This window comes from Danio rerio, chromosome 7 (genome assembly GCF_052040795.2).
Source record: "Danio rerio strain M-AB ecotype USA chromosome 7, GRCz13ab, whole genome shotgun sequence".
Taxonomy (NCBI): domain Eukaryota; kingdom Metazoa; phylum Chordata; class Actinopteri; order Cypriniformes; family Danionidae; genus Danio; species Danio rerio.
In genome coordinates this window covers 79,180,893-79,200,589 of record NC_141027.1, presented here as the reverse complement: position 1 = coordinate 79,200,589, position 19,697 = coordinate 79,180,893, and the positions used below count along the sequence as shown (strand labels likewise).

General features: G+C 40.1%; 1 protein-coding gene across 34 annotated transcripts in view; it reads left to right on the top strand.

Annotated features, from left to right (window-relative positions):
* mpdz (multiple PDZ domain crumbs cell polarity complex component) overlaps window positions 1-19,697 on the top strand; it is a 109,048-nt gene that overhangs the window by 47,251 nt on the left and 42,100 nt on the right. For 17 of the 34 annotated variants that reach the window (XR_015496542.1, XR_015496537.1, XR_015496538.1 and 14 more), the window contains exons 16-21: window positions 159-332; window positions 1,894-2,103; window positions 9,600-9,758; window positions 11,177-11,282; window positions 13,743-13,941; window positions 16,590-16,631. Coding sequence is in view for 28 of the 34 variants with exons in the window: in XM_087262306.1 (XP_087118432.1) it covers window positions 159-332; window positions 1,894-2,103; window positions 9,600-9,758; window positions 11,177-11,282; window positions 13,743-13,941; window positions 16,590-16,631 (890 nt within the window). In the remaining 6 variants the exon portion in view is untranslated. Of the gene's footprint in view, window positions 1-158; window positions 333-1,893; window positions 2,104-7,324; window positions 7,436-9,599; window positions 9,759-11,176; window positions 11,283-13,742; window positions 13,942-16,589; window positions 16,632-19,697 lie in introns of all 34 variants that reach the window. The other 17 variants (XM_087262299.1, XM_087262293.1, XM_087262291.1 and 14 more) reach the window with 2 other exon arrangements.

Below are 19,697 nucleotides of genomic sequence, written 5' to 3'. Positions count from 1 at the left end.
TTTTATTGGTGTAGCCGGTGTGCTTCAGTCAGACTTTCCTCTGCTGGATTATGTCAGATTACAGTAGACGTGATTATAATCTCCGTACATCTCAAATCGCTCACAGAGGACAGGCTTGCATCTCCACTCTTAAACTATCAGTAAAATCTATACTGCAGGTGCCGCTGGAGTTCGAGGATGTGATGGTGTGTGGTGAATTAGCAGACGGTTTGAAGGGTCATGTGACTGAAGAGCCCAGCGGGACGCCGTTAGCCATGTGGGAGACAGAGATCCAGGACATCCAGCTGGAGAAAGGAGAGAGCGGCCTGGGATTCAGCATTCTGGATTATCAGGTGAGAGGGAAACGGGGAGGAGCAATATATGCTAATTTAATTATATTATTAGCCCCCTAAAGATTTTTTGTGTGCGTGTGTGTGTGTGTGTGTGTGTACTTGTATACAGTGCATCCGGAAGGTATTGATAGCGCTTCACTTTTTCCACATTTGTTTTATTACAGCCTTATTCCAATATGCATTAAATTGATTGATTTCCTCAACATTCTACACACAAAAATAATGACATTGTGAATAAAGAGTTTTTGAAATTGTTGCAGATTTATTCAAAATAAAAAAGCTGTAAAATCACATGTACTTCAGTGTTCACAGCGTTTGCTCAATACTTTGTTGATGCACCTTTGGCAGCGATTACAGCCTCAAGTCTTCTTGAATATGACGCCACAAGCTCTGCACACCTGTCTTTGGGAATGTTTGCCTGTTCCTCTTTGCAGTAGCTCTCAAGCTCTATGAGGTTGGATGGGAAGCGACGGTGTGCAGCCATTTTCAGATCTCTCCAGATATGTTCAATAGGATTTAGGTCTGGGCTCTGGCTGGGCCACTCAAAGACATTCACTGAGTTATTGTGAAGCCGCTCCATTGATATTTTGGCGGTGTGTTTTGGGTCATTGTCCTGCTGGAGGTTGAAGCGTCGCCCCAGTCTGAGGTCAAGAGCACTCTTGTGCAGGTCTTCATTCAGGATGTCTCTGTACATCGCTGCATTCATCTTTCCCTCTATCCTGACTAGTCTTCCAGTTCCTGCTGCTGAAACACATCCCCACAGCATGATGCCAACACCACCATGCTGCACTGTAGGGATGCTGTTAGCCTGGTGATGAGCACTGCCTGCTGTTCTCCAACCGTAACGCCTGGCGTTCACTCCAAACAGTTCAGTTTGAGTCTCATCAGAGCAGAGAGTTTAGTTTCTGATGCTCTGAGAGTCCTTCAGATGGCAAACTCCAGGCGGGGAGTGACGTCCGTCTGGCTGCTCTACCATACAGGCCTGATTGGTGGATTGCTGCACAGATGGTTGTCCTTCTGTAAGGTTCTCCTCTCTCCACAGAAGAACGCTGGAGCTCAGACAGAGTGACCAACGGGTTATTGATCACCTCCCTGTCTAAGGCCCTTCTCCCCTGATCGCTCAGCTTAGATGGCCGGCCAGCTCTAGGAAGAGTCCTGGTGGTTAAACATCTTCCACTTACGGATGATGGAGGCCGCTGTGCTCATTAGAACTTTCAGAGCAGCAGAAATGTTTCTGTCACCTTCCCCAGCCTTGAGCCTCGAGACAGTCCTGTCTTGGAGGTCTACAGACAATTCCTTTGTCTTCATGCTTGGTTTGTGCTTTGTCATGCACTGTTGACCCTGGGCGCTTATATAGACAGGTGCATGCCTTTTAAAATCATGTCCAATCAGCTGAATTGACCACAGGTGAACTCCAATGAAGCTGCTGAAACATCTCAGGAATGATCAGTGGAAACAGAACACACCTGAGCTCATTTTAGCTAGCTAATTAACTGTGTGCGTGTGTGTTTGTGTGTGTGTCTGTGTGGGTGTGTGTGTGTGTGTGTTGACACGGCTGCAGGACCCGCTGGACCCTCTAAAGACAGTGATAGTGATCCGCTCATTGGTTCCGGATGGCGTGGCAGAGCGGGACGGTCGTCTGCTACCCGGAGACCGTCTGATGTTCGTCAACAGCATCGACCTGCAGAGCGGCAGTCTGGAGGAGGCAGTGCAGGCACTGAAGGGGGCACCCATGGGCAGCGTCCGCATCGGAGTGGCCAAACCCCTGCCTGTGAGAAACACCACACTTTTAGTACTGCTGCTGCTGCTGTCTGTGTGTGTGTGTGTGCGTGTGTGTGTGCGTGTGTGTGTGTGTGTGTGTGTGTGTGTGTGTGTGTGTGTGTGTGTGTGTGTGTCTTTGGTTTTGTGCGTACATGTTTATGTGTCTCTGTTACTAACTAGCTTGTCTACACTGTTAACGATTTTAGCAAATTACCCAGTATTTAACTGTAATATGGACAATGTTTTCCTGTAGGACATTTATGCAGTACTTTACTGTATTTTAAAGTTGCACAGTACGGTACATGTACACACAGAAAAATACATGGTGCTGTAAATGCAAATGCAGTAATTGATTTACAGTAAGCTACTGGTGATCTGCTGCCAGTTACTGTAGATTCTACAGGAAATTGTCCAGTGTATGTACACTCAACGGCCACTTTATTAGGTAAACCTGCAAATTTCCATACACATGGCAGCAGCTTGTGATGCCAGAGGTCAGAGGAGAATGGCCAGACTGGTTCCAGCTGATAGAAAGGCAACAGTAACTCAAATAAGCACTCGTCACAACCGAGGTCTGCAGAAGAGCATCTCTGAACACACAACACGTCCAACCTTGAGGCGGATGGGCTACAGCAGCAGAAGACCACACCGGGTGCCGCTCCTGTCAGCTAAGAACAGGAAACTGAGGCTACAATTCACACAGACTCACCAAAACTGGACAATAGAAGATTGGAGAAACGTTGCTGCTCTGATGAGTCTCCATTTCTGCTGACACATTCGGATGCTCGGCTCAGAATTTGCCCTCAACAACATGAAAGCATGGATCATACTGCCTTGTATCAGCGGTTCAGGCTGGTGGTGGTGGTGTAATGGTGTGGGGGAGATTTTCTTGGCACACTTTGGGCTCATTAGTACCACTTGAGCATGGTGTCAACGCCACAGCCTACCTGAGTATTGCTGCTGACCATGTCCATCCCTTTATGAGCACAGAGTTTCCATCTTCTGATGGCAGCAGGATAACACACCAAGTTATAAAGCTCAATCATCTCAGACTGTTTTCTTGAACATGACAATGAGTTCACTGTACTCAAAAGGCCTCCACAGTCACCAGAGCTCAATCCAATAGAGCAGCTTTGGGATGTGGTGGAACGGGAGATTGGCAACATGGATGTGCAGCCGACAAATCAGCAGCAACTGCGTGATGCTATCATGTCAATATGGAGCAAAATCTCTGAGGAATATTTCCAGTAGCTTGTTGAATCTATACCATGAGGGATTAAGGCAGTTCTGAAGGCAAAAAGGGGTCCAATTGGGTGATAGTAGGGTGTACCTAATAAAGTGGCCAGTGAGTGTAATGTATTGTACATCGAGATTCAGTGAATATTTCATGACGCAGCTCTGCAGTCCTGTAAGGCCTCCGGAAATGAAATCTTCTTAAAGAAACGCTGTAGTTTATCTGAAGCTCTTCATCTGTTATCTCAGCTCCATTATTTTGGGATTGCCTGCACATTTTGGCGTCTTTCCTTCTCTTTGTCTCCTGAGGTTTGGAGCGTAAGTTTTGGGTTGTGGAGTGCTTTGTGGGTCATCTGATCTGAAGATTTAATCTTGCGAGAGGCCCTTCAGACTGCATGAGCTTTTTGTTCTGCTTATACAAGTGCGATAGAGTAACATCACCTCCTAATATGGATCAAATGACTCACTTCCAAGAACCCGAAAGAGGAGAAAACATTTCCTCCTGCACTGCAAAAAATGCTTTTCTTGCTTAGATTTTTTGTCTTGTTTCTAGTGTAAATATCTAAAATTTCTTATATCAAGAAGCATTTTTTAGACAAGCAAAACATATTGCTTTGTTTTGAGAAATAATATGCCAATATTAAGTCAGTTTTTCCTTAAAACAAGCTAAATAATCTGCCAATGGGGTAAGCAAATTAATCTTGTTTATTCTTTTGACGTAAGGTTATTTTGCTTACCCCATTGGCAGATTATTTTGCTTGTTTTAAGGAAAAACTGACTTAATATTGACATAATATTTCTCAAAACAAGGAAATATGTTTTGCTTGGTTAGAAAATTCTTCTTGATTTAGGAACTTTTAGATATTTGGACTAGAAACAAAACAAAAAATCTAAGTAAGAAAAGCATTTTTTGCAGTGTGCTTGCTTTTTGAGGGAATCAGCGATTGTGAATGTTGTTGATGTCGATGGCTAAAGGAATGATTCAGCTCGCTAACTCAACCTTGCACTACTAACATGCCAAACGACAGATTTCTAACCAAATCAAATCAAATTTAGAGTCTTTATTTGTGATAAATGGGTGTTTTGATCACATGCCCTGCTAAATATGATTAATATAGTGTATATCTTACATGCAGGACTGATAAAAACAGAGAAAACCAGATTTTTGCAGATTTTTGTTCATCAAGGCTGTCCAAACTCGGTCCTGGAGGGCCGGTGTCCTGCAGATTTTAGCTCCAACTTGCCTCAACACACCTGCAAGGATGTTTCAAGAAAGCCTAGTAAGAGCTTGATTAGCTAGCCCAGGTGTGTCTAATTAGGGTTGGAACTAAACTTTGCAGGACACCGGCCCTCCAGGACCGAGTTTGGACATGCATGGTTTAAGTGAATCTTGCCAAACAACAAAATAACCTCAACACTTAACTGAATGCTTTACTGTGAGTACTCTGAATTCAGCAAAACATGCAGTTAAAGGAAAACTTCACTCAAATATGGACATGATTATTTATCTATTTAGTTAAATAGCTTAGAAATACTGCAAAATTACTCAGCTTATGGTCATGAGGAGACCATATAAGAAAAAAATAAATATTTTATGTAAACATAAAATTATATAATATTTCTTACTAATACACTGCCTTGTTGAAAATAATGTGGGCTCTCGTAGGATTTTTTCCTCAAATAAGTATTGCATTTAAGAAACAAATATATGAAGAGTTTAGTTGCAAAACGAGATATATCTGTTTTGGAAAATGTTGGTTATATGACATTATTATTTAAGACATCAACAGTCAAGTTCATTCACAATTTTTGTACATTAAACTATTATTTGAGCTCAGTGAAGGCCAGGAACACAATATTTTCAAATCCAGGATATTTTTGCTGTATTTTATGTCCAATAATAGTTTATAAATAAGTCAAAAACCAAGCCAAAAGGCAACATATTAATCTTAACATTGTCAAACATCTTAAATTAGTTAAAAAAAAACTATACATCATAAATATATGGAATAATATATACAAAGATTGATTAATAATGATAAGATTCTGAGTTAGATTTGGCCAGAATGTACACAACATAACATAACTTTTTATTATAATTTATTATTATTTTTATGCAAAATGCTATATATCCACCTTAGGCTATAATATACTACAGTAATACCATTAAGAAAAGCTAGTGAATCAATGTTTTGTTTGATAAGTAAGTTAGTTAGATAAACGACGTGTAGCTTGTTACAGAAAGAGTGGAGGGCGGCTCCTTCACACCGCTGCTGAAAACCAAACCTGTATGATCAGAGCGGGCAGAGCAGCGGTGTCACAGAGTACGCGACACAAGCTCGCCTCGCCCCTTAATTTTTAATTAATTATTTTACTATAATAATAATAATAATAATAATAGCAGCTTATTTATTGGTTGTTGTGAAAAAGCAAAACCGTTTATTTTTCTCCGTTACAACCTGTGCCCTTTATGTTCCCTTATAATAAATCCACAACAGCAAGAATTAACGTGAGGTTTTAGGCTATAAATAATAAGTGCGACCGCATAAATAAATCTTCAGCTACATGTAGGAAATTGTTTAAAAAATAAACTTACAAAGGACACTTAGAAATGTCACCTTACAGACTGGTATCTTGTGATGGGGAGGAGTGCAGATAAAAAGGCGCTCCCTGGCCTTTCTCTTAACTGACATCAGCGGAGACTTGTTCCCTGCTGCATTTGTGTATCGTTGACAGACGTATTTTGTTCTGGTCCACTTTTGTAGCGTTTTTATACATTTTTGTGAAGTTGAAGGCTTCATCTTTTATCGCTAAATCAATGAGCAAACTCGGAGCACTTCACCGGCGGCGACTCTCTTCCCAGGGGATGCTGAGCTCGCGCCGCATCCTGAACATTCTCTAACTGTTATTATGCACTTTGTAAAGAAACTGGTCTGGCAGAAATCGCGTTTTGTGAAAAAATACATTTTGTACTCGACCTAAAATGTACATTTCTAAATGTTATTAATGGCAGCAATTCACACAACTAAGGTGTCTGAACAGTGATTTCCAATAATAAAATCCAAATGTCAAAAAATGGCATTTATCGCCTTTTGCAACAAAACTTAAATATATATATATATATATATTGTGAAATGATATTAAAGTTTAACCTTAACTGATAAACTGTAATAAATAGTGTATTATATATATATATATATATATATATATATATATATATATATATATATATATATATATATATATATATATATATATATATATATATATATATATATTGGTATCAAAAATTGTAACTCATTAAAAAAACAACAAGTAATTGCTCCCAAAGTCCACTTTTACGGCTAATGGTCTAATGTGATTCAATGATCTATGCTAAGCTAATCTAAAAGTGTTCCAGTCAGACCTGGAGATTGCCTGAATGGATTAAAAAATGGTAAAACTCAGGTTGCATTGACAATCCAACACAATGGGCAGCACAATGAACACATTTTATAAGTGGTCAGAAACTTGTGAATAACTCATGAAAGAATCAAGTCACGTTAAAATCAAGCACACCATTGCTTTTCTTGTGAAATTTCTAATAAGTTTGATGTGTCACATGACCCTCTTCCTATTGACAAAACAAAAGTTGTATCCAAGATGGCCGACTTCAAAATGGCCACCATGGTCACCACCCATCTTGAAAAGCTTTCCCCCTCACATATACTAATGTGCCACAAACAGGACGTTAATATCACCAACCATTCCCATTTTATTAAGGTGTATCCATATAAATGGCCCACCCTGTGTATTACTGATGTAATTAGAAAAAAAAGTGGAGTGTTCCTTTAATTCGTAAAGTAAATCCTGCATGAGTCAGCAGATTGTGACAATCTCACTCATATGGCTAATGGTCTAATACGATGCAATGATCTATGCTAAGCTAAGCTAAAAGTGCTCCTAGAATACGGCTTCATCAGTGAACGAGCAGAGCTGACGGTTCCCTGTGTTCACAGGCGGAGGATGAGGATGGCTCTTCCTCCATGCTCTCGGCTCTGCTGCTGACGGAGATCTGTCATGATGATGATGATGGTGGTGAAGTTGTTTTCCGCGCTGAGCCTGCAGTGGTCAGTGCTCATAAAAGCATGTTATTAGTGCAACGTTCTTGTAGGAGCGAGATCTGAAATCTGTAAGCCTTTATATGTGATACAAAGCATGCTGCTTTACTTACTCAGAGCACAGATATCTAATATGCTTAAGTCAAGAAGCATTTTACAAGATCAATATTGGGTTGTTTTCAGAATGAATGTGCCAAAATTAAAGGTGCAGTATGATTGGATAAGCTGACATTGTGCGGGTTAAACGACCAAAACAAAGACAGCTGTTCCGGCACGTAACACACATTCTCAAAGCAGAATATCTGACTTCAGCATTGTTCTTCAGATAAACAAGAATGCTCACTGAGCATGTTTCTAAATATCTGCAAACATATTTAGTATTTTTATGCTTTAGAAGAGTCGAAAACTTACATACAGCACCTTTAAAGTAGATTTGGAATAAGTATTTGTGTGTGTATGTGTGTGTGTAATGCATTATACCAGTGGTTCTCAAACTGTGGTACGTGTAACACTAGTGGTAGGCGGGCTTCTTTCTAGTGGTACGCGGAGGAATGAAATATGGCATGTACATGCTACATATGTTTCAAAATTTATCAAAAATGATTTATATAGTATGCCATATATTTCTGAGGTAATTTGCCACATTTTTTTAACTGTGCAGAGTTGTAGCTGCTTTACTGGGCCTACTATACTACTGTATTTCAATACTGCTCATTTTGGTGGTACTTGGAGAGACAATTTTTTTCTGAGGTGGTACTTGATGAAAAAAATTTGAGAACCACTGCATTATACATAAAGGGCTCTATTTTGACGGTCCATGTGCAAAACGCAGGGCGCAAATGCTTTCAGGGCGTGTCAGGACGCGTTTTTGCTAATTTAAGGACGGGAAATTTGCCTTGCGCTTCGGCGCATGTTCTAAAAGGGTTGAGTTTATTTTCTTAATGAGTTATAGGTGTGTTTTGAGAATAAACCAATAAGAGTCTCATCTCCCATTCCCTTTAAGAGCCAGCTGCGTCACGCCAAGAGCGCATTCACTATTTACAGGACGTAAAGTAAGTCTAAGTGGAAAAACTGAGCATTTCACTAGCAAACAGTTCACAGTGTTTTAACAGAAAACTGTTAAACAGAGCATCTACTGCGTGAGAATGAGAGATAATGGATCACTTTCACTTTAACTCTTGTATACGGAAACCTTTACGCACAGACATCAATTAGCCTATAAATAAATACTTTCGTTTGTTAAGCGCAAATATTCATTTCAAAACTATTTGTAAATTCAGTTCTAATCTCCAGCAAACGAATAAATGAATAATAATGACCAAGTGTGCTCAAAAACCTGAGTTATATCCTAAAACACATGCTGTGCCCCATATGGTCTAAAACCTGACAGGTGGACAAATCTAAGCTTGTTTTTAATAAAACAAATATAAATATGGATATAATAAATAATACTGCTAATAATAATAACATTATACAAAAGCAGATTGTTATGAATGAACTGAAAAAGCCTCCCGAGATGAAGAAGACATGAAGGCGGTGATTTTTCATATTTATGTCGGCTAGAAAATAATATGTTTTGTAATATTTTAATCCTTTATATTTATATTCTATATCTATTCTTATTATATCCTATATATATCCTTAATATTTACATTTTTTCATATGTAAAGATATTTGCCTATTGCTCTCTTGTGTGTATTAAGCAGTGTGTAAGCGAGGTGCAACTCTGCACCGGAGTTTAGACCGGGTTAGTTTTGGTCTAATGAAAAATCTACTATAGTTTCTGAAAATAGCAACGCGCCAGCGGTCAGAACGCCTTCCTTTATAGAGCAGAACGCCTATGGGCGCACAAATGAGCGCTAATGCATTTGCTATTTAAACAGCGTAGCGCAACGCCTCAAAACCTCTCTTGCGGCAAGCTGAAACTACCAAAAGACTACTGCGCTGTGCCCTGCGCCACACTGCGCCAGGTGTATGATAGGGCCCAAAGGCTTCAAGTATAGCATTACACATTTAGGTTTATGTTTAGTAAAAGATCCATCTTGACATCACTAAAAGCTCATTGAAATTGCATGATGCTTTTATTTGGTGGTTATCCTAACACACTCTCTAACATGTAGCATCTTTTTTCCTACCGTTGTTATAATTTTCACCTCCATACCTTCGTCTCCAGATCGACTCCAGTGATTTAGATCTGTCTGATGAGAAAGCGTTTGAGCGCCACTTTCTGGAGGAGGAAGAGGAAAATCAGCAGTCGATGATCGCTGAACACGGCAGTTTCTGCAGCGCTGATCTGACCTATCAGACAAACAGACACACCTCCACACTGCAGGTATGCATATCTAGCAGCCAATCACATTCAAACACGCTCAACTCACATCCAATCAGATAAGCGGACACGCCTCCACACTGCAAATATGCACATTCATCAGCCAATCACATTTAAACATGCACAACTCACATCCAATCAGATAAGCAGACACGCCTCCACACTGCAAATATGCACATCCATCAGCCAATCACATTCAAACATGCACATCTCACATCCAATAAGATAAGCACACCTCCACACCGCATGTATACTCATCCGGCAGCCAATCACATTCAAACCTGCACAACTCACATCCAATCAGATAAGCAGACACGCCTCCAAATATGTATATTCAACAGCCAATCACATTTAAAACACACACATCTCACATCCAATCAGAAAAGGAGACACGCCTACACACCGCAGGAATGCTTATCCAGCAGCCAATCACATTTAAACATGCACAACTCACATCCAATCAGACGAGCAGGCACACTTCCCCACTGCAGGTATGCACATCCAGCAGCCAATCACATTCAAACATGCACAACTCGCATCCAATCAGATAAGCAGACACGCCTACACACCACAAACATGCACATCCAGCAGCCAATCACATTCAAACACGCACAACTCGCATCCAATCAGATAAGCAGGCACCCCTCCACACTGCAGGTATGCACATCCAGCAGCCAATCACATTCAAACATGCACAACTCGCATCCAATCAGATAAGCAGACACGCCTACACACCACAAACATGCACATCCAGCAGCCAATCACATTCAAACACGCACAACTCGCATCCAATCAGATAAGCAGGCACCCCTCCACACTGCAGGTATGCACATCCAGCAGCCAATCACATTCAAACATGCACAACTCGCATCCAATCAGATAAGCAGACATGCCTACACACCACAAACATGCACATCCAGCAGCCAATCACATTCAAACATGCACATCTCGCATCCAATCAGATAAGCAGGCACCCCTCCACACTGCAGGTATGCACATCCAGCAGCCAATCACATTCAATCATGCACAACTCCTATATTGACCATATAAACTAATAGACTAAATTGGCCGTAGTGTATGAGCGCAAGAGTGTATGGGTGTTTCCCAATACTGGGTTGCAGCTGGAAGGGCATCAGCTGCGTAAAACATATGCTAGAATAGTTGGCGGTTCATTCCGCTGTGGTGACCCCTAATTAAAAAGGGACTAAGCTGAAGGAAAAGGAATGAATGAACTAAAGTGTTACTCATAATCAAACGTTCCAGCATCAGAGCAGTTTGGAATGGTTACGCTGTGTTTGTGTGGTGTTCTGCTGTCGTTTTCTGTGCTGGAGCTCGTCCCGCTGACCTCTTTCATCAGCGCGCCCTTGACTTCAGGCTTTGATGTGCTGTCTGATGAGGATTTTGACCTTTTCTCCTCACAGGAAGAGGATTTTCTTCCAGATCAGACAGCGGATGAGAGCCAGCAGATAAACGGCACCGCGGGCTTCCAGAGGACCATCACTGTGGTCAAGGGCAATGCCAGCCTGGGTAAGACAAAAACTCTTCATCACAGGAATAAAACATAATAAAAATGTACCAAGTGGTGTTTATGGAGAGATTTTATCAACACATTTTGTAACTTAAAGAGCCTCTATTATACATTAAAATGGTCATATTTTTGGTTGTAAGGGTTTCCAACCACAGTCGAATATGCAGGCAAGGTCAAAAACACTTTCATGGTCTTATAATCTGCATTTATTTTTACCTAATCATCCAATTGTTCTGAGACTCATTTGTTCCCAAACCCCTCGCGAAGTTATTCTGCACTGATTAAACCAATGACAGCAACCCAGGCTCATTGTGGAAACGTAGTCCCGCGGACGTTTCTGGAGACCGCGGAATACGTCCCGGCGGGTACGTACGGCTGCAGTTTTTGTTTTCGCAAATCAGCGAGAGGCCGATGTTGTTCGCTTTTTCGCACCTCAGACGCCTCTCACGAGTGTGGTTCGCGGCCGCGCTGTTCTCGCGTGAACCCACCGGAGGCCGCTGTCCGGATGATTGACTGCGCGACTGGCCAATCGGCCGACCCGCCCTCCTCCTTCCCTGAACCCAACCAATTTTACCGATCGACCCGCTCGCTTCCCTAAACCCGAGCAACAGTTTACAAAACCCGTCCAAAAAAATAAAAGCCCCGATTTTTTTTTTCTACCGCATTTACGAATTTCACCGCGTTCTCACCCGGTCACTCGTACACTTAATTTTTGGGATTCTGTTTTCGTCTTACCTGATTGCTGGAACCGCTCTTACCTGGACTCAAAACCGGTCGCCGTGGTCAACTCCTCTCCGCATCTTGAGCCTGCCGAAGTTACACGGTGAGCTGAGTGGACAAACGGGTTGCAGCGGGGAAGCCCTCCACAAGGAGGTAAGGCAAGCGCGAAAGGGAACGGCATCACACCGCCCCGCAGCGTTCGCTTGAATAAAATTAATGCAGCCGTACGTACCCCCCGGGACATATTCCGCTGTCTCCAGAAACGTCCGCGGGACTACGTTTTCAGAATGAGCTTGGGTTGGTGATTTATGTAGCTGGAGGTACGTATGGCTGCATTTCATTTTTTAAGCGAACGCTAGGGGGCGGTGTGACGCCGTTCCTTTTCGCGCTCGCCGTCTGGCCACTAACCTCCATGTGGAGGGCTTTCCCGCCGCAACCAATTTGTCCGGTTAGCTCGTCGTGTACGTCGGCGAAGTTGAGAAGCAGAGGGGAGCTGACCACGACGACGGTTATTGGGGTACGTTATCAGAATGAGCCTGGGTTGTGAATATACTTATGTGTGAACTCACTGTCAGTTTATAAGACACTTAATTGCATTAATTGACCTAATCAGCAATGGATATGAGAAATGAAGTGCCAAATGCTACAAGACACTTGACACTTGCAAAAATAACTGTGAATATGGATTAAAATACAAAGTATAATAAATATGAGGGCAATATTTCTCACTGTATTCATGCACCTGGTAATGTAATGGTATGTTTCCCCAGGCTGCTGGTCTTCAGGTCTTCATTTTGCATTTCACTAAATATCCACATTTGTATTTTTGGCGATGGGATCATTGAGCAGTGGTTTGGGATGCTTTATCCCGGAGCAGCAGTTTAAGGCCGTCTGCTTTCACCATTAGTCTATTAAAATTTCATATGAGGGTTTTCTACATTCATTTGAGGACGCTTAGCAGCCGTTTACAGCCAGACTCTGCTTTACTATCACAGATGCTGACCCACTCCGCTTCCTGATCTACGTTTACAAAGTAATCTACATTTATAGGAACACTAGTTTTTTATTTTATTTTTTATTTTTTGGAAGTAGGGTAATTTACAGCTTTCCTAGAGTTAGAGAGTTGAGTTTTATCATATGAGTCCATTCAACTGATCTCTGGGTCTGGCGAAAACCCTTTTAGCTTAGCTTAGCATACATAATTGAAACGGATTAGACCATTAGCATCTCACTCAAAAACGAAAGATATTTTGATAATTTTCCTATTTAAAGCTTGATTAGTCCATTTATTCATCAGGGGTCGGCACAGTGGAATGAACCGCCAACTTATCCAGCGTATGTTTTACACAGTGGATGCCTTTCCAGCTGCAACCCAGTACTGAGAAACACCCATACACACTCATTCACACACACACACTACAGCCAATTTAGTTCATCAGTTCCCCTTTTGCACATGTGTTTGGACTGTGGGGGAAACCAGACTCCACTAAAAAAATGCCAACTGGCCCAGCCAAGACTCGAACCAGCGACCTTCTTGCTCTGAGACCACAGTGCTAACCACTGAGCCACCATGCCACCAAGTTAAACTTTGTATAACTAAAAAGATTTTTGATTAAACTTAGTTGAAGTAACATAAAACCCTTTGTTTCCGTGACTTCTTGTCATGCAGTGTAGTTTGACCAAGCAGTAAGCTCATTGTTTGGAGTGCAGACTGTGATGTTTGCAGTGGTGTTTTTTAGGAATGACGGTGTGCGCGCTGAAGGACGGTCCAGGGATGTTGATCCGCAGCATCATTCACGGCGGCTCCATCAGTCGGGACGGCCGGCTGCGGGTCGGGGATCTGATTCTAGCCATTAATGGAGAGCTGACGGGGAATCTGACCAATGCACAGGCCAGAGCCATGCTGCGCAGACACTCTCTGATCGCATCGGACATGGGGTGAGAAACACTCAAACACTCCTGTTCAACACTGGAATAAAAAACATCCGGTTGTTTTATTAAAAAATTCAATCTTTTTTTTTTTTTACTTATAATTATTATAATTTTAATTTATAAGTAGCTGTTTATTAATAGCTTATAGAATAGGTATTGGGTAGGTTTAGGGATGTTGAATAACATAACATAATAACATACTTGGATATAAGATAATAAGATCATGATAATGTCATACTAAGACCATAAGTGTTAATAAACAGTTAATATCTTAATGTTAGGAAGGTGATAAGACAGTAGTTATGGTGTGAGTTTGGTACTTAAACTAAGGTGTTACCCAGTCAATTAACAGTTTCTCTTCATTTATGGTTATGCAGTCATACATAAGTGCAACTTTTATCAGTTGCTCTGCTCACATTAAATGTTGAAAATACATTTCTGAGTTTAATAAAGTGACATTTTAGTGGTCTGAAGCAGTATATTGTATAAGAAATAGGTCAGTCTACTGAATTGGCCTCTTTTGTTGTGGAAAAAATGTCTAAAAAAACAATTTCTTGTGAGAGAAACTTTCAAACACTCCTGTTTTACACTGTAGAAAACATGGTCACACTTTATTTTAATGTACACTTGACACAATTTTTGAACTTTTAACGGATAAATATTTCATAACGTAAACTTATGAATATTTAAACTTATTATTAGCTGCTTTTTAATAGTTAATACAGTAGGTATTGGGTAGGGTTAGGGATTATGGAATACGAATATAGTTTATAAGTGCTAATAAACAGTTAATATGTTAGTAATAGTGAATTTTATTAACATTTTAGTAATAAATGTCTAAAAACACACTCTTGTTTAATACTGTAAAAATGGTCACACATTATTTTAATGTACAACTCATACTAATTTTGGACTTTTAGCTCATTAAATGTCTGATTAGCTGCTTATTAATAGTTAATACAATAAGGGATGTGGAATAAGATTATACTTTATAAGTGATAATAAACAGTTAATATCTTAATATTAGGCAGTTAATAAGACAGTAGTAATGGTATGTATTATTATCTAAGCTTAAGTGTTTCCCCGTTAATTAACAGTTACTTTTTAGGACTTTTATCTCTTGATCGGTTAAGTTTTGATGCTGAAAGGTCATCTCTGTGCTTTAAAAATGTGACTTTTACTGACATTTTAGTAGTTTGAAGCAGTATATTGTTTAAGAAACGTGTCGTTCTACTGAATTGGCCTCTTTTTTGTGGAAAAATCTCTAAACAAACTATTTCTTGTTAGAGAAACTTTCAAACACTCCTGTTTTACACTGTAGAAAACATGGTCACACTTTATTTTAATGTACACTTGACACAATTTTTGAACTTTTAGCTCAATAAACTTATTATTAGCTGCTTTTTAATAGTGAATACAGTAGGTATTGGGTAAGGTTGGGGATTGTGGAATACGAATATAGTTTATAAATGCTAATAAACAGTTAATATGTTAGTAATAGTGACTTTTATTAACATTTTAGTAATAAATGTCTAAAAACACACTCTTGTTTAATACTGTAAAAATGGTCACACATTATTTTAATGTACAATTCATACTAATTTTGGACTTTTAGCTCAATAAATGTCTAATTAGCTGCTTATTAATAGTTATTACAATAAGGGATGTGGAATAAGATCATACTTTATAAGTGATAATAAACAGTTAATATCTTAATATTGGTCAGTTAATAAGACAGTAGTAATAGTATGCATTAGTTTCTAAGCTTAAGTGTTTCCCTGTTAATTTACAGTTGCTTTTTAGGACTTTTATCTCTTGATCTGTTGAGTTTTGATGCTGAAAGTTCATCTCTGTGCTTTAAAAATGTGACTTTTACTGACATTTTAGTAGTTTAAAGCAGTATGTTGTTTAAGAAACGTGTCGTTCTACTGAATTGGCCTCTTTTGGTGTGAAAAAATGTCTAAAAAAACAATTTCTTGTGAGAGAAACAGCAGAACTAAACTAAATACAGTCTCCATCCGAATGAGTTTGAGCTTAATTGTTTAACATCATCAGGAAAATAACATTTTCTTCATGCTTGTATTCAAAATATTTCTTTTTATTATATATATATTTGTCTTTGGAAACCCAAAATGTAAAAAGGTAAATTTGCAAACATAAAAAACTTACTTCTCCAGTTTTGTCTTGGTCTTGTTTCTACTCCATATATCTAAAAGATCTTAAATCAAAAAGCATTTTCTAGACAAAGAAATGTTTTGTCTGCTTATCATTCATCTGTTAAAATGAAGTGAGTAAATAATGAAATAACCTGCAGTTGGTGTTAGCTGAAAAGTCTTAGCTGAAAACTATAAATGTGAGCACTCTGATCCGTTCATCTAACGCACAGGTGTCAAACTCAGTTCCTGGAGGGCCGCAGCTCTGCACAGTTTAGTTCCAACCCTATTTAAACACACCTGATCAAACTAGCTGAGTCCTTCAGGCTTGTTTGAAACCTACAGGTAAGTGTGTTGGAGCAGGGTTGGAACTAAACTGTGTAGGGCTTCGGCCCTCCAGGAATTGAGTTTGACACCCCTGATCTAATGTAATTCCATCATTGACGCAGTGAAGAGTGATTGAGCGTGTGTGTGCGTGTGTAAATGCTCTTGCGTCTCCAGATCCACAGGTGCAGCAGGTGAAGAGCTCAGCCTCATCTCTGTGTGAGTACAGCCTTCATCTGGGCTTGATTCTCGCTGTCTGATCTTCGACTCACACTCCGTTTCTTCTGCATTCTGGCCCATCGCTGCAGTTTTTACAACTCAGGCTTGTTGGAGATATGTGCCCTGGGCTACATTTTTGAGAACCGAGAAATATGTACATGTATATTATTTGCTTGCAGTTTTTGTTGGACGCTACATACATTTAACACACAAATACAATTCATTAAATATGTACACATAGACATCAATTAGTTAAAGTTATTAGGGTGGCACGGTGGCTCAGTGGTTAGCACTGTTGCCTCACAGCAAGAAGGTTGCTGGTTTGAGTCCCAGCAGGGTCAGTTGGCATTTCTGTGTGGAGTTTGCATGTTCTCCCCGTGTTGGCGTGGGTTTCCTTTGGGTGCTCTGGTTTTCCCCACAAGTCTAAACACATGCGCTATAGGTTTTTTGAGAGTGTGTGTGAATGTGAGAGTGTATGGGTGTTTCCCAGTACTGGGTTGCTGCTGGAAGGGCATCCGCTGCGTAAAGCATATCCTTCCGCTGTGGCGACCCCTGATAAATAAAAGGACTGAGCCCAAAAAAAAGAGTGAATTAATTAAATTGAAACTAATTTACTAATTAAAACTAATTAAATTGAGACCACTGGAGATTTTTGACTCTCAAATATGTTACTGGGCACATTTTCTTATATGTGGCATTTTGCATGAATCCACAAGAGGGCGCACATGTAATGTAAATGTAAATGTGTACATTTATCCCATTCTCAACGTCTTTCTAGTGCTTGTCTGTGTAGGAAGCCGGTCAGCTTGATATCGACTGACTTGCACCCTTCCTCAAACCCAATCCTAAACCCTTACCCCTAATCCACCCTTCCTTAAACGTTAACCCTTGCCTTAAAGCACCCTAAAACTGTCGGCCCACGGGCCATTTACAGCCCACCCTCCTCTTCCCTCCGGCCTGCAGTTCGCAGACGCCCCCTGCTCTTCAGTTCGCAATCGTCTCTCTCCTCCCACGTGTACTTCAGTCCGCGACTGTCAACCAGCCCCCCTCCCACCTTCTTAAGTTTCTTAAGTTTGCGATCCCCCTCCACTTTTCATTCTCACGACTGTCAACCAGACCCACCCCCCCTCCGCACCCCCAACCACCGCTCTTCAGCTCTGTTCAGTTTTCTCAGCACATGCCTCTTATAAAGTGTCTGTACAGTACTGACCCAAACCCCACCTTCCGGCCTTTACTTCACACGATCGCAAGCATTACTTACGGATGTTAAGACGGCCCCTTCTATCATTTGTCAGTCTCCGAAATGGCCCCCCGCCAAATAGAGTTTGAGACCCCTGCCTTAAAGGGATTTTGGCACAGCATGAAAAGTAACAGATGTTGTCGGTGCTGTCAAACCACCACCTAGCTTTTGTTTTCCACATAAAATGCAGCCATATGTACCCTCATGCACATATTTCTCAGTTCTCAAAAATGTAGCCCTGTGCACATATTCCCGACAAGCATGTGTTCGTTTTTCTGAGTGTTTGGGGCTCACGCTGCTTTTCATTCTGCTCTAATCACTAAAACTGGAATCAGTGTTACTTTAATTTTTTACTTTAACCTGTACTCATCCTCGTCTGCTTTCAGCCTGCATGGTTTTCTTTCTTCCGCTGAATGCACTGACATTTACACTGTGCGGTACACTTCTGTGAGTAATAAACAGGATATTTCACCCAAAAATGATATTTACTAGGCATTAACTGGTAAACAAAGGAGATGCAGAATATATTTTGAAGAACTGATGGCATCGATTGATTAGCATTGTAAAAATGACATTTATTTTCATAATACGACTACTTTCATTATAGTCATAATATATAACAAAAACTGCAAATACAGTTCTGAAAAAGCTATAAGCATGTTATAAAATGAACTTTTATGAACTTTTTAAACCTTTTTTAATTGACAAATGTACAAAGAAGAGATTTTCAGGGTTATTCAACCTTTTTTTGAGTGTGTTTCATCCATCAAAATGTTTTGTGCTTACCAAATGTGTTTAAGTTAGTCGGAAAAAAAAACCCTGGAAATCTGATCTCTGTGCTTTTGTCAATAGAACAACAGTCAATTAACAAAATTAAAGAATTAAAGGTGCTGTATTAAAGATTTTGACTTTTCTAAACCATAAAAACAACATGATATGTTTGCAGATATTTAAGAAACACGCCAACATTCTTGTTTATCTGAAAAACAATGCTGAAGTCAGATATTCGGCTTTGAAAATGTAAGTTACATGTCAGAACAGCTGTCTTTATTTTGGTCTTTTAACCCAAAGCCAGTTTAATTATATTTCAGCACTTCGGGTTGCCTTGGTGGAAAACCATTTATTTTATTCATTTAGACAGGAAGACTCTTTAAGTGTGCATCCGTGACCAAAATGCGCCCTCTGGTGGATAGTACCAGACTTCGAAATGAGACGCAGATTCAGAGTTCCACATGAGGTGGTTATTAATTAGCTAATGAAATAAATATTATGACCGTAAACATTAGGTGAGCAGGTAACACTGTAACCCTGTGTCCTAACAACACGCTACATGAGGAGATTTGCAGAGATGAGCAATGTGACTGTTTGCACCAGACGAAACATGACAGAAATGTAAACACAGCCATTCAGAAGCACAGAATAGTGCACTCGCTGCACTCCAGCCAAATGGTAAGGTTTATAATCTCATTAATACATATTAAACCTCTTTAACATTATTAAATGTAGATGCTGAATCACTGATATGTGTTGGTTTTGAGTCTAAAGGTCAATTTTAAATGGTTTATTATTGTTTCCATATCTGAGGTGAACTATCTGCTGCTGCTTTCAGTAGTACGGCAATAAATGTAATGTAAAATGACATTCAAACTGACATTATTAGCATTTAACACTGAATAAAGCACATGAGCTGTTCCTGAGCTGATCATTGTCATAGTTTTGTAATGTTGTTCAGCTGTGAGAAATAGAAGCCGTTTCTAAAAGATCAATTCGAGGTGTTGGTTAGGACAAAGAAATCCTTTTAATATAGAAAATATTCTGTCTATCGC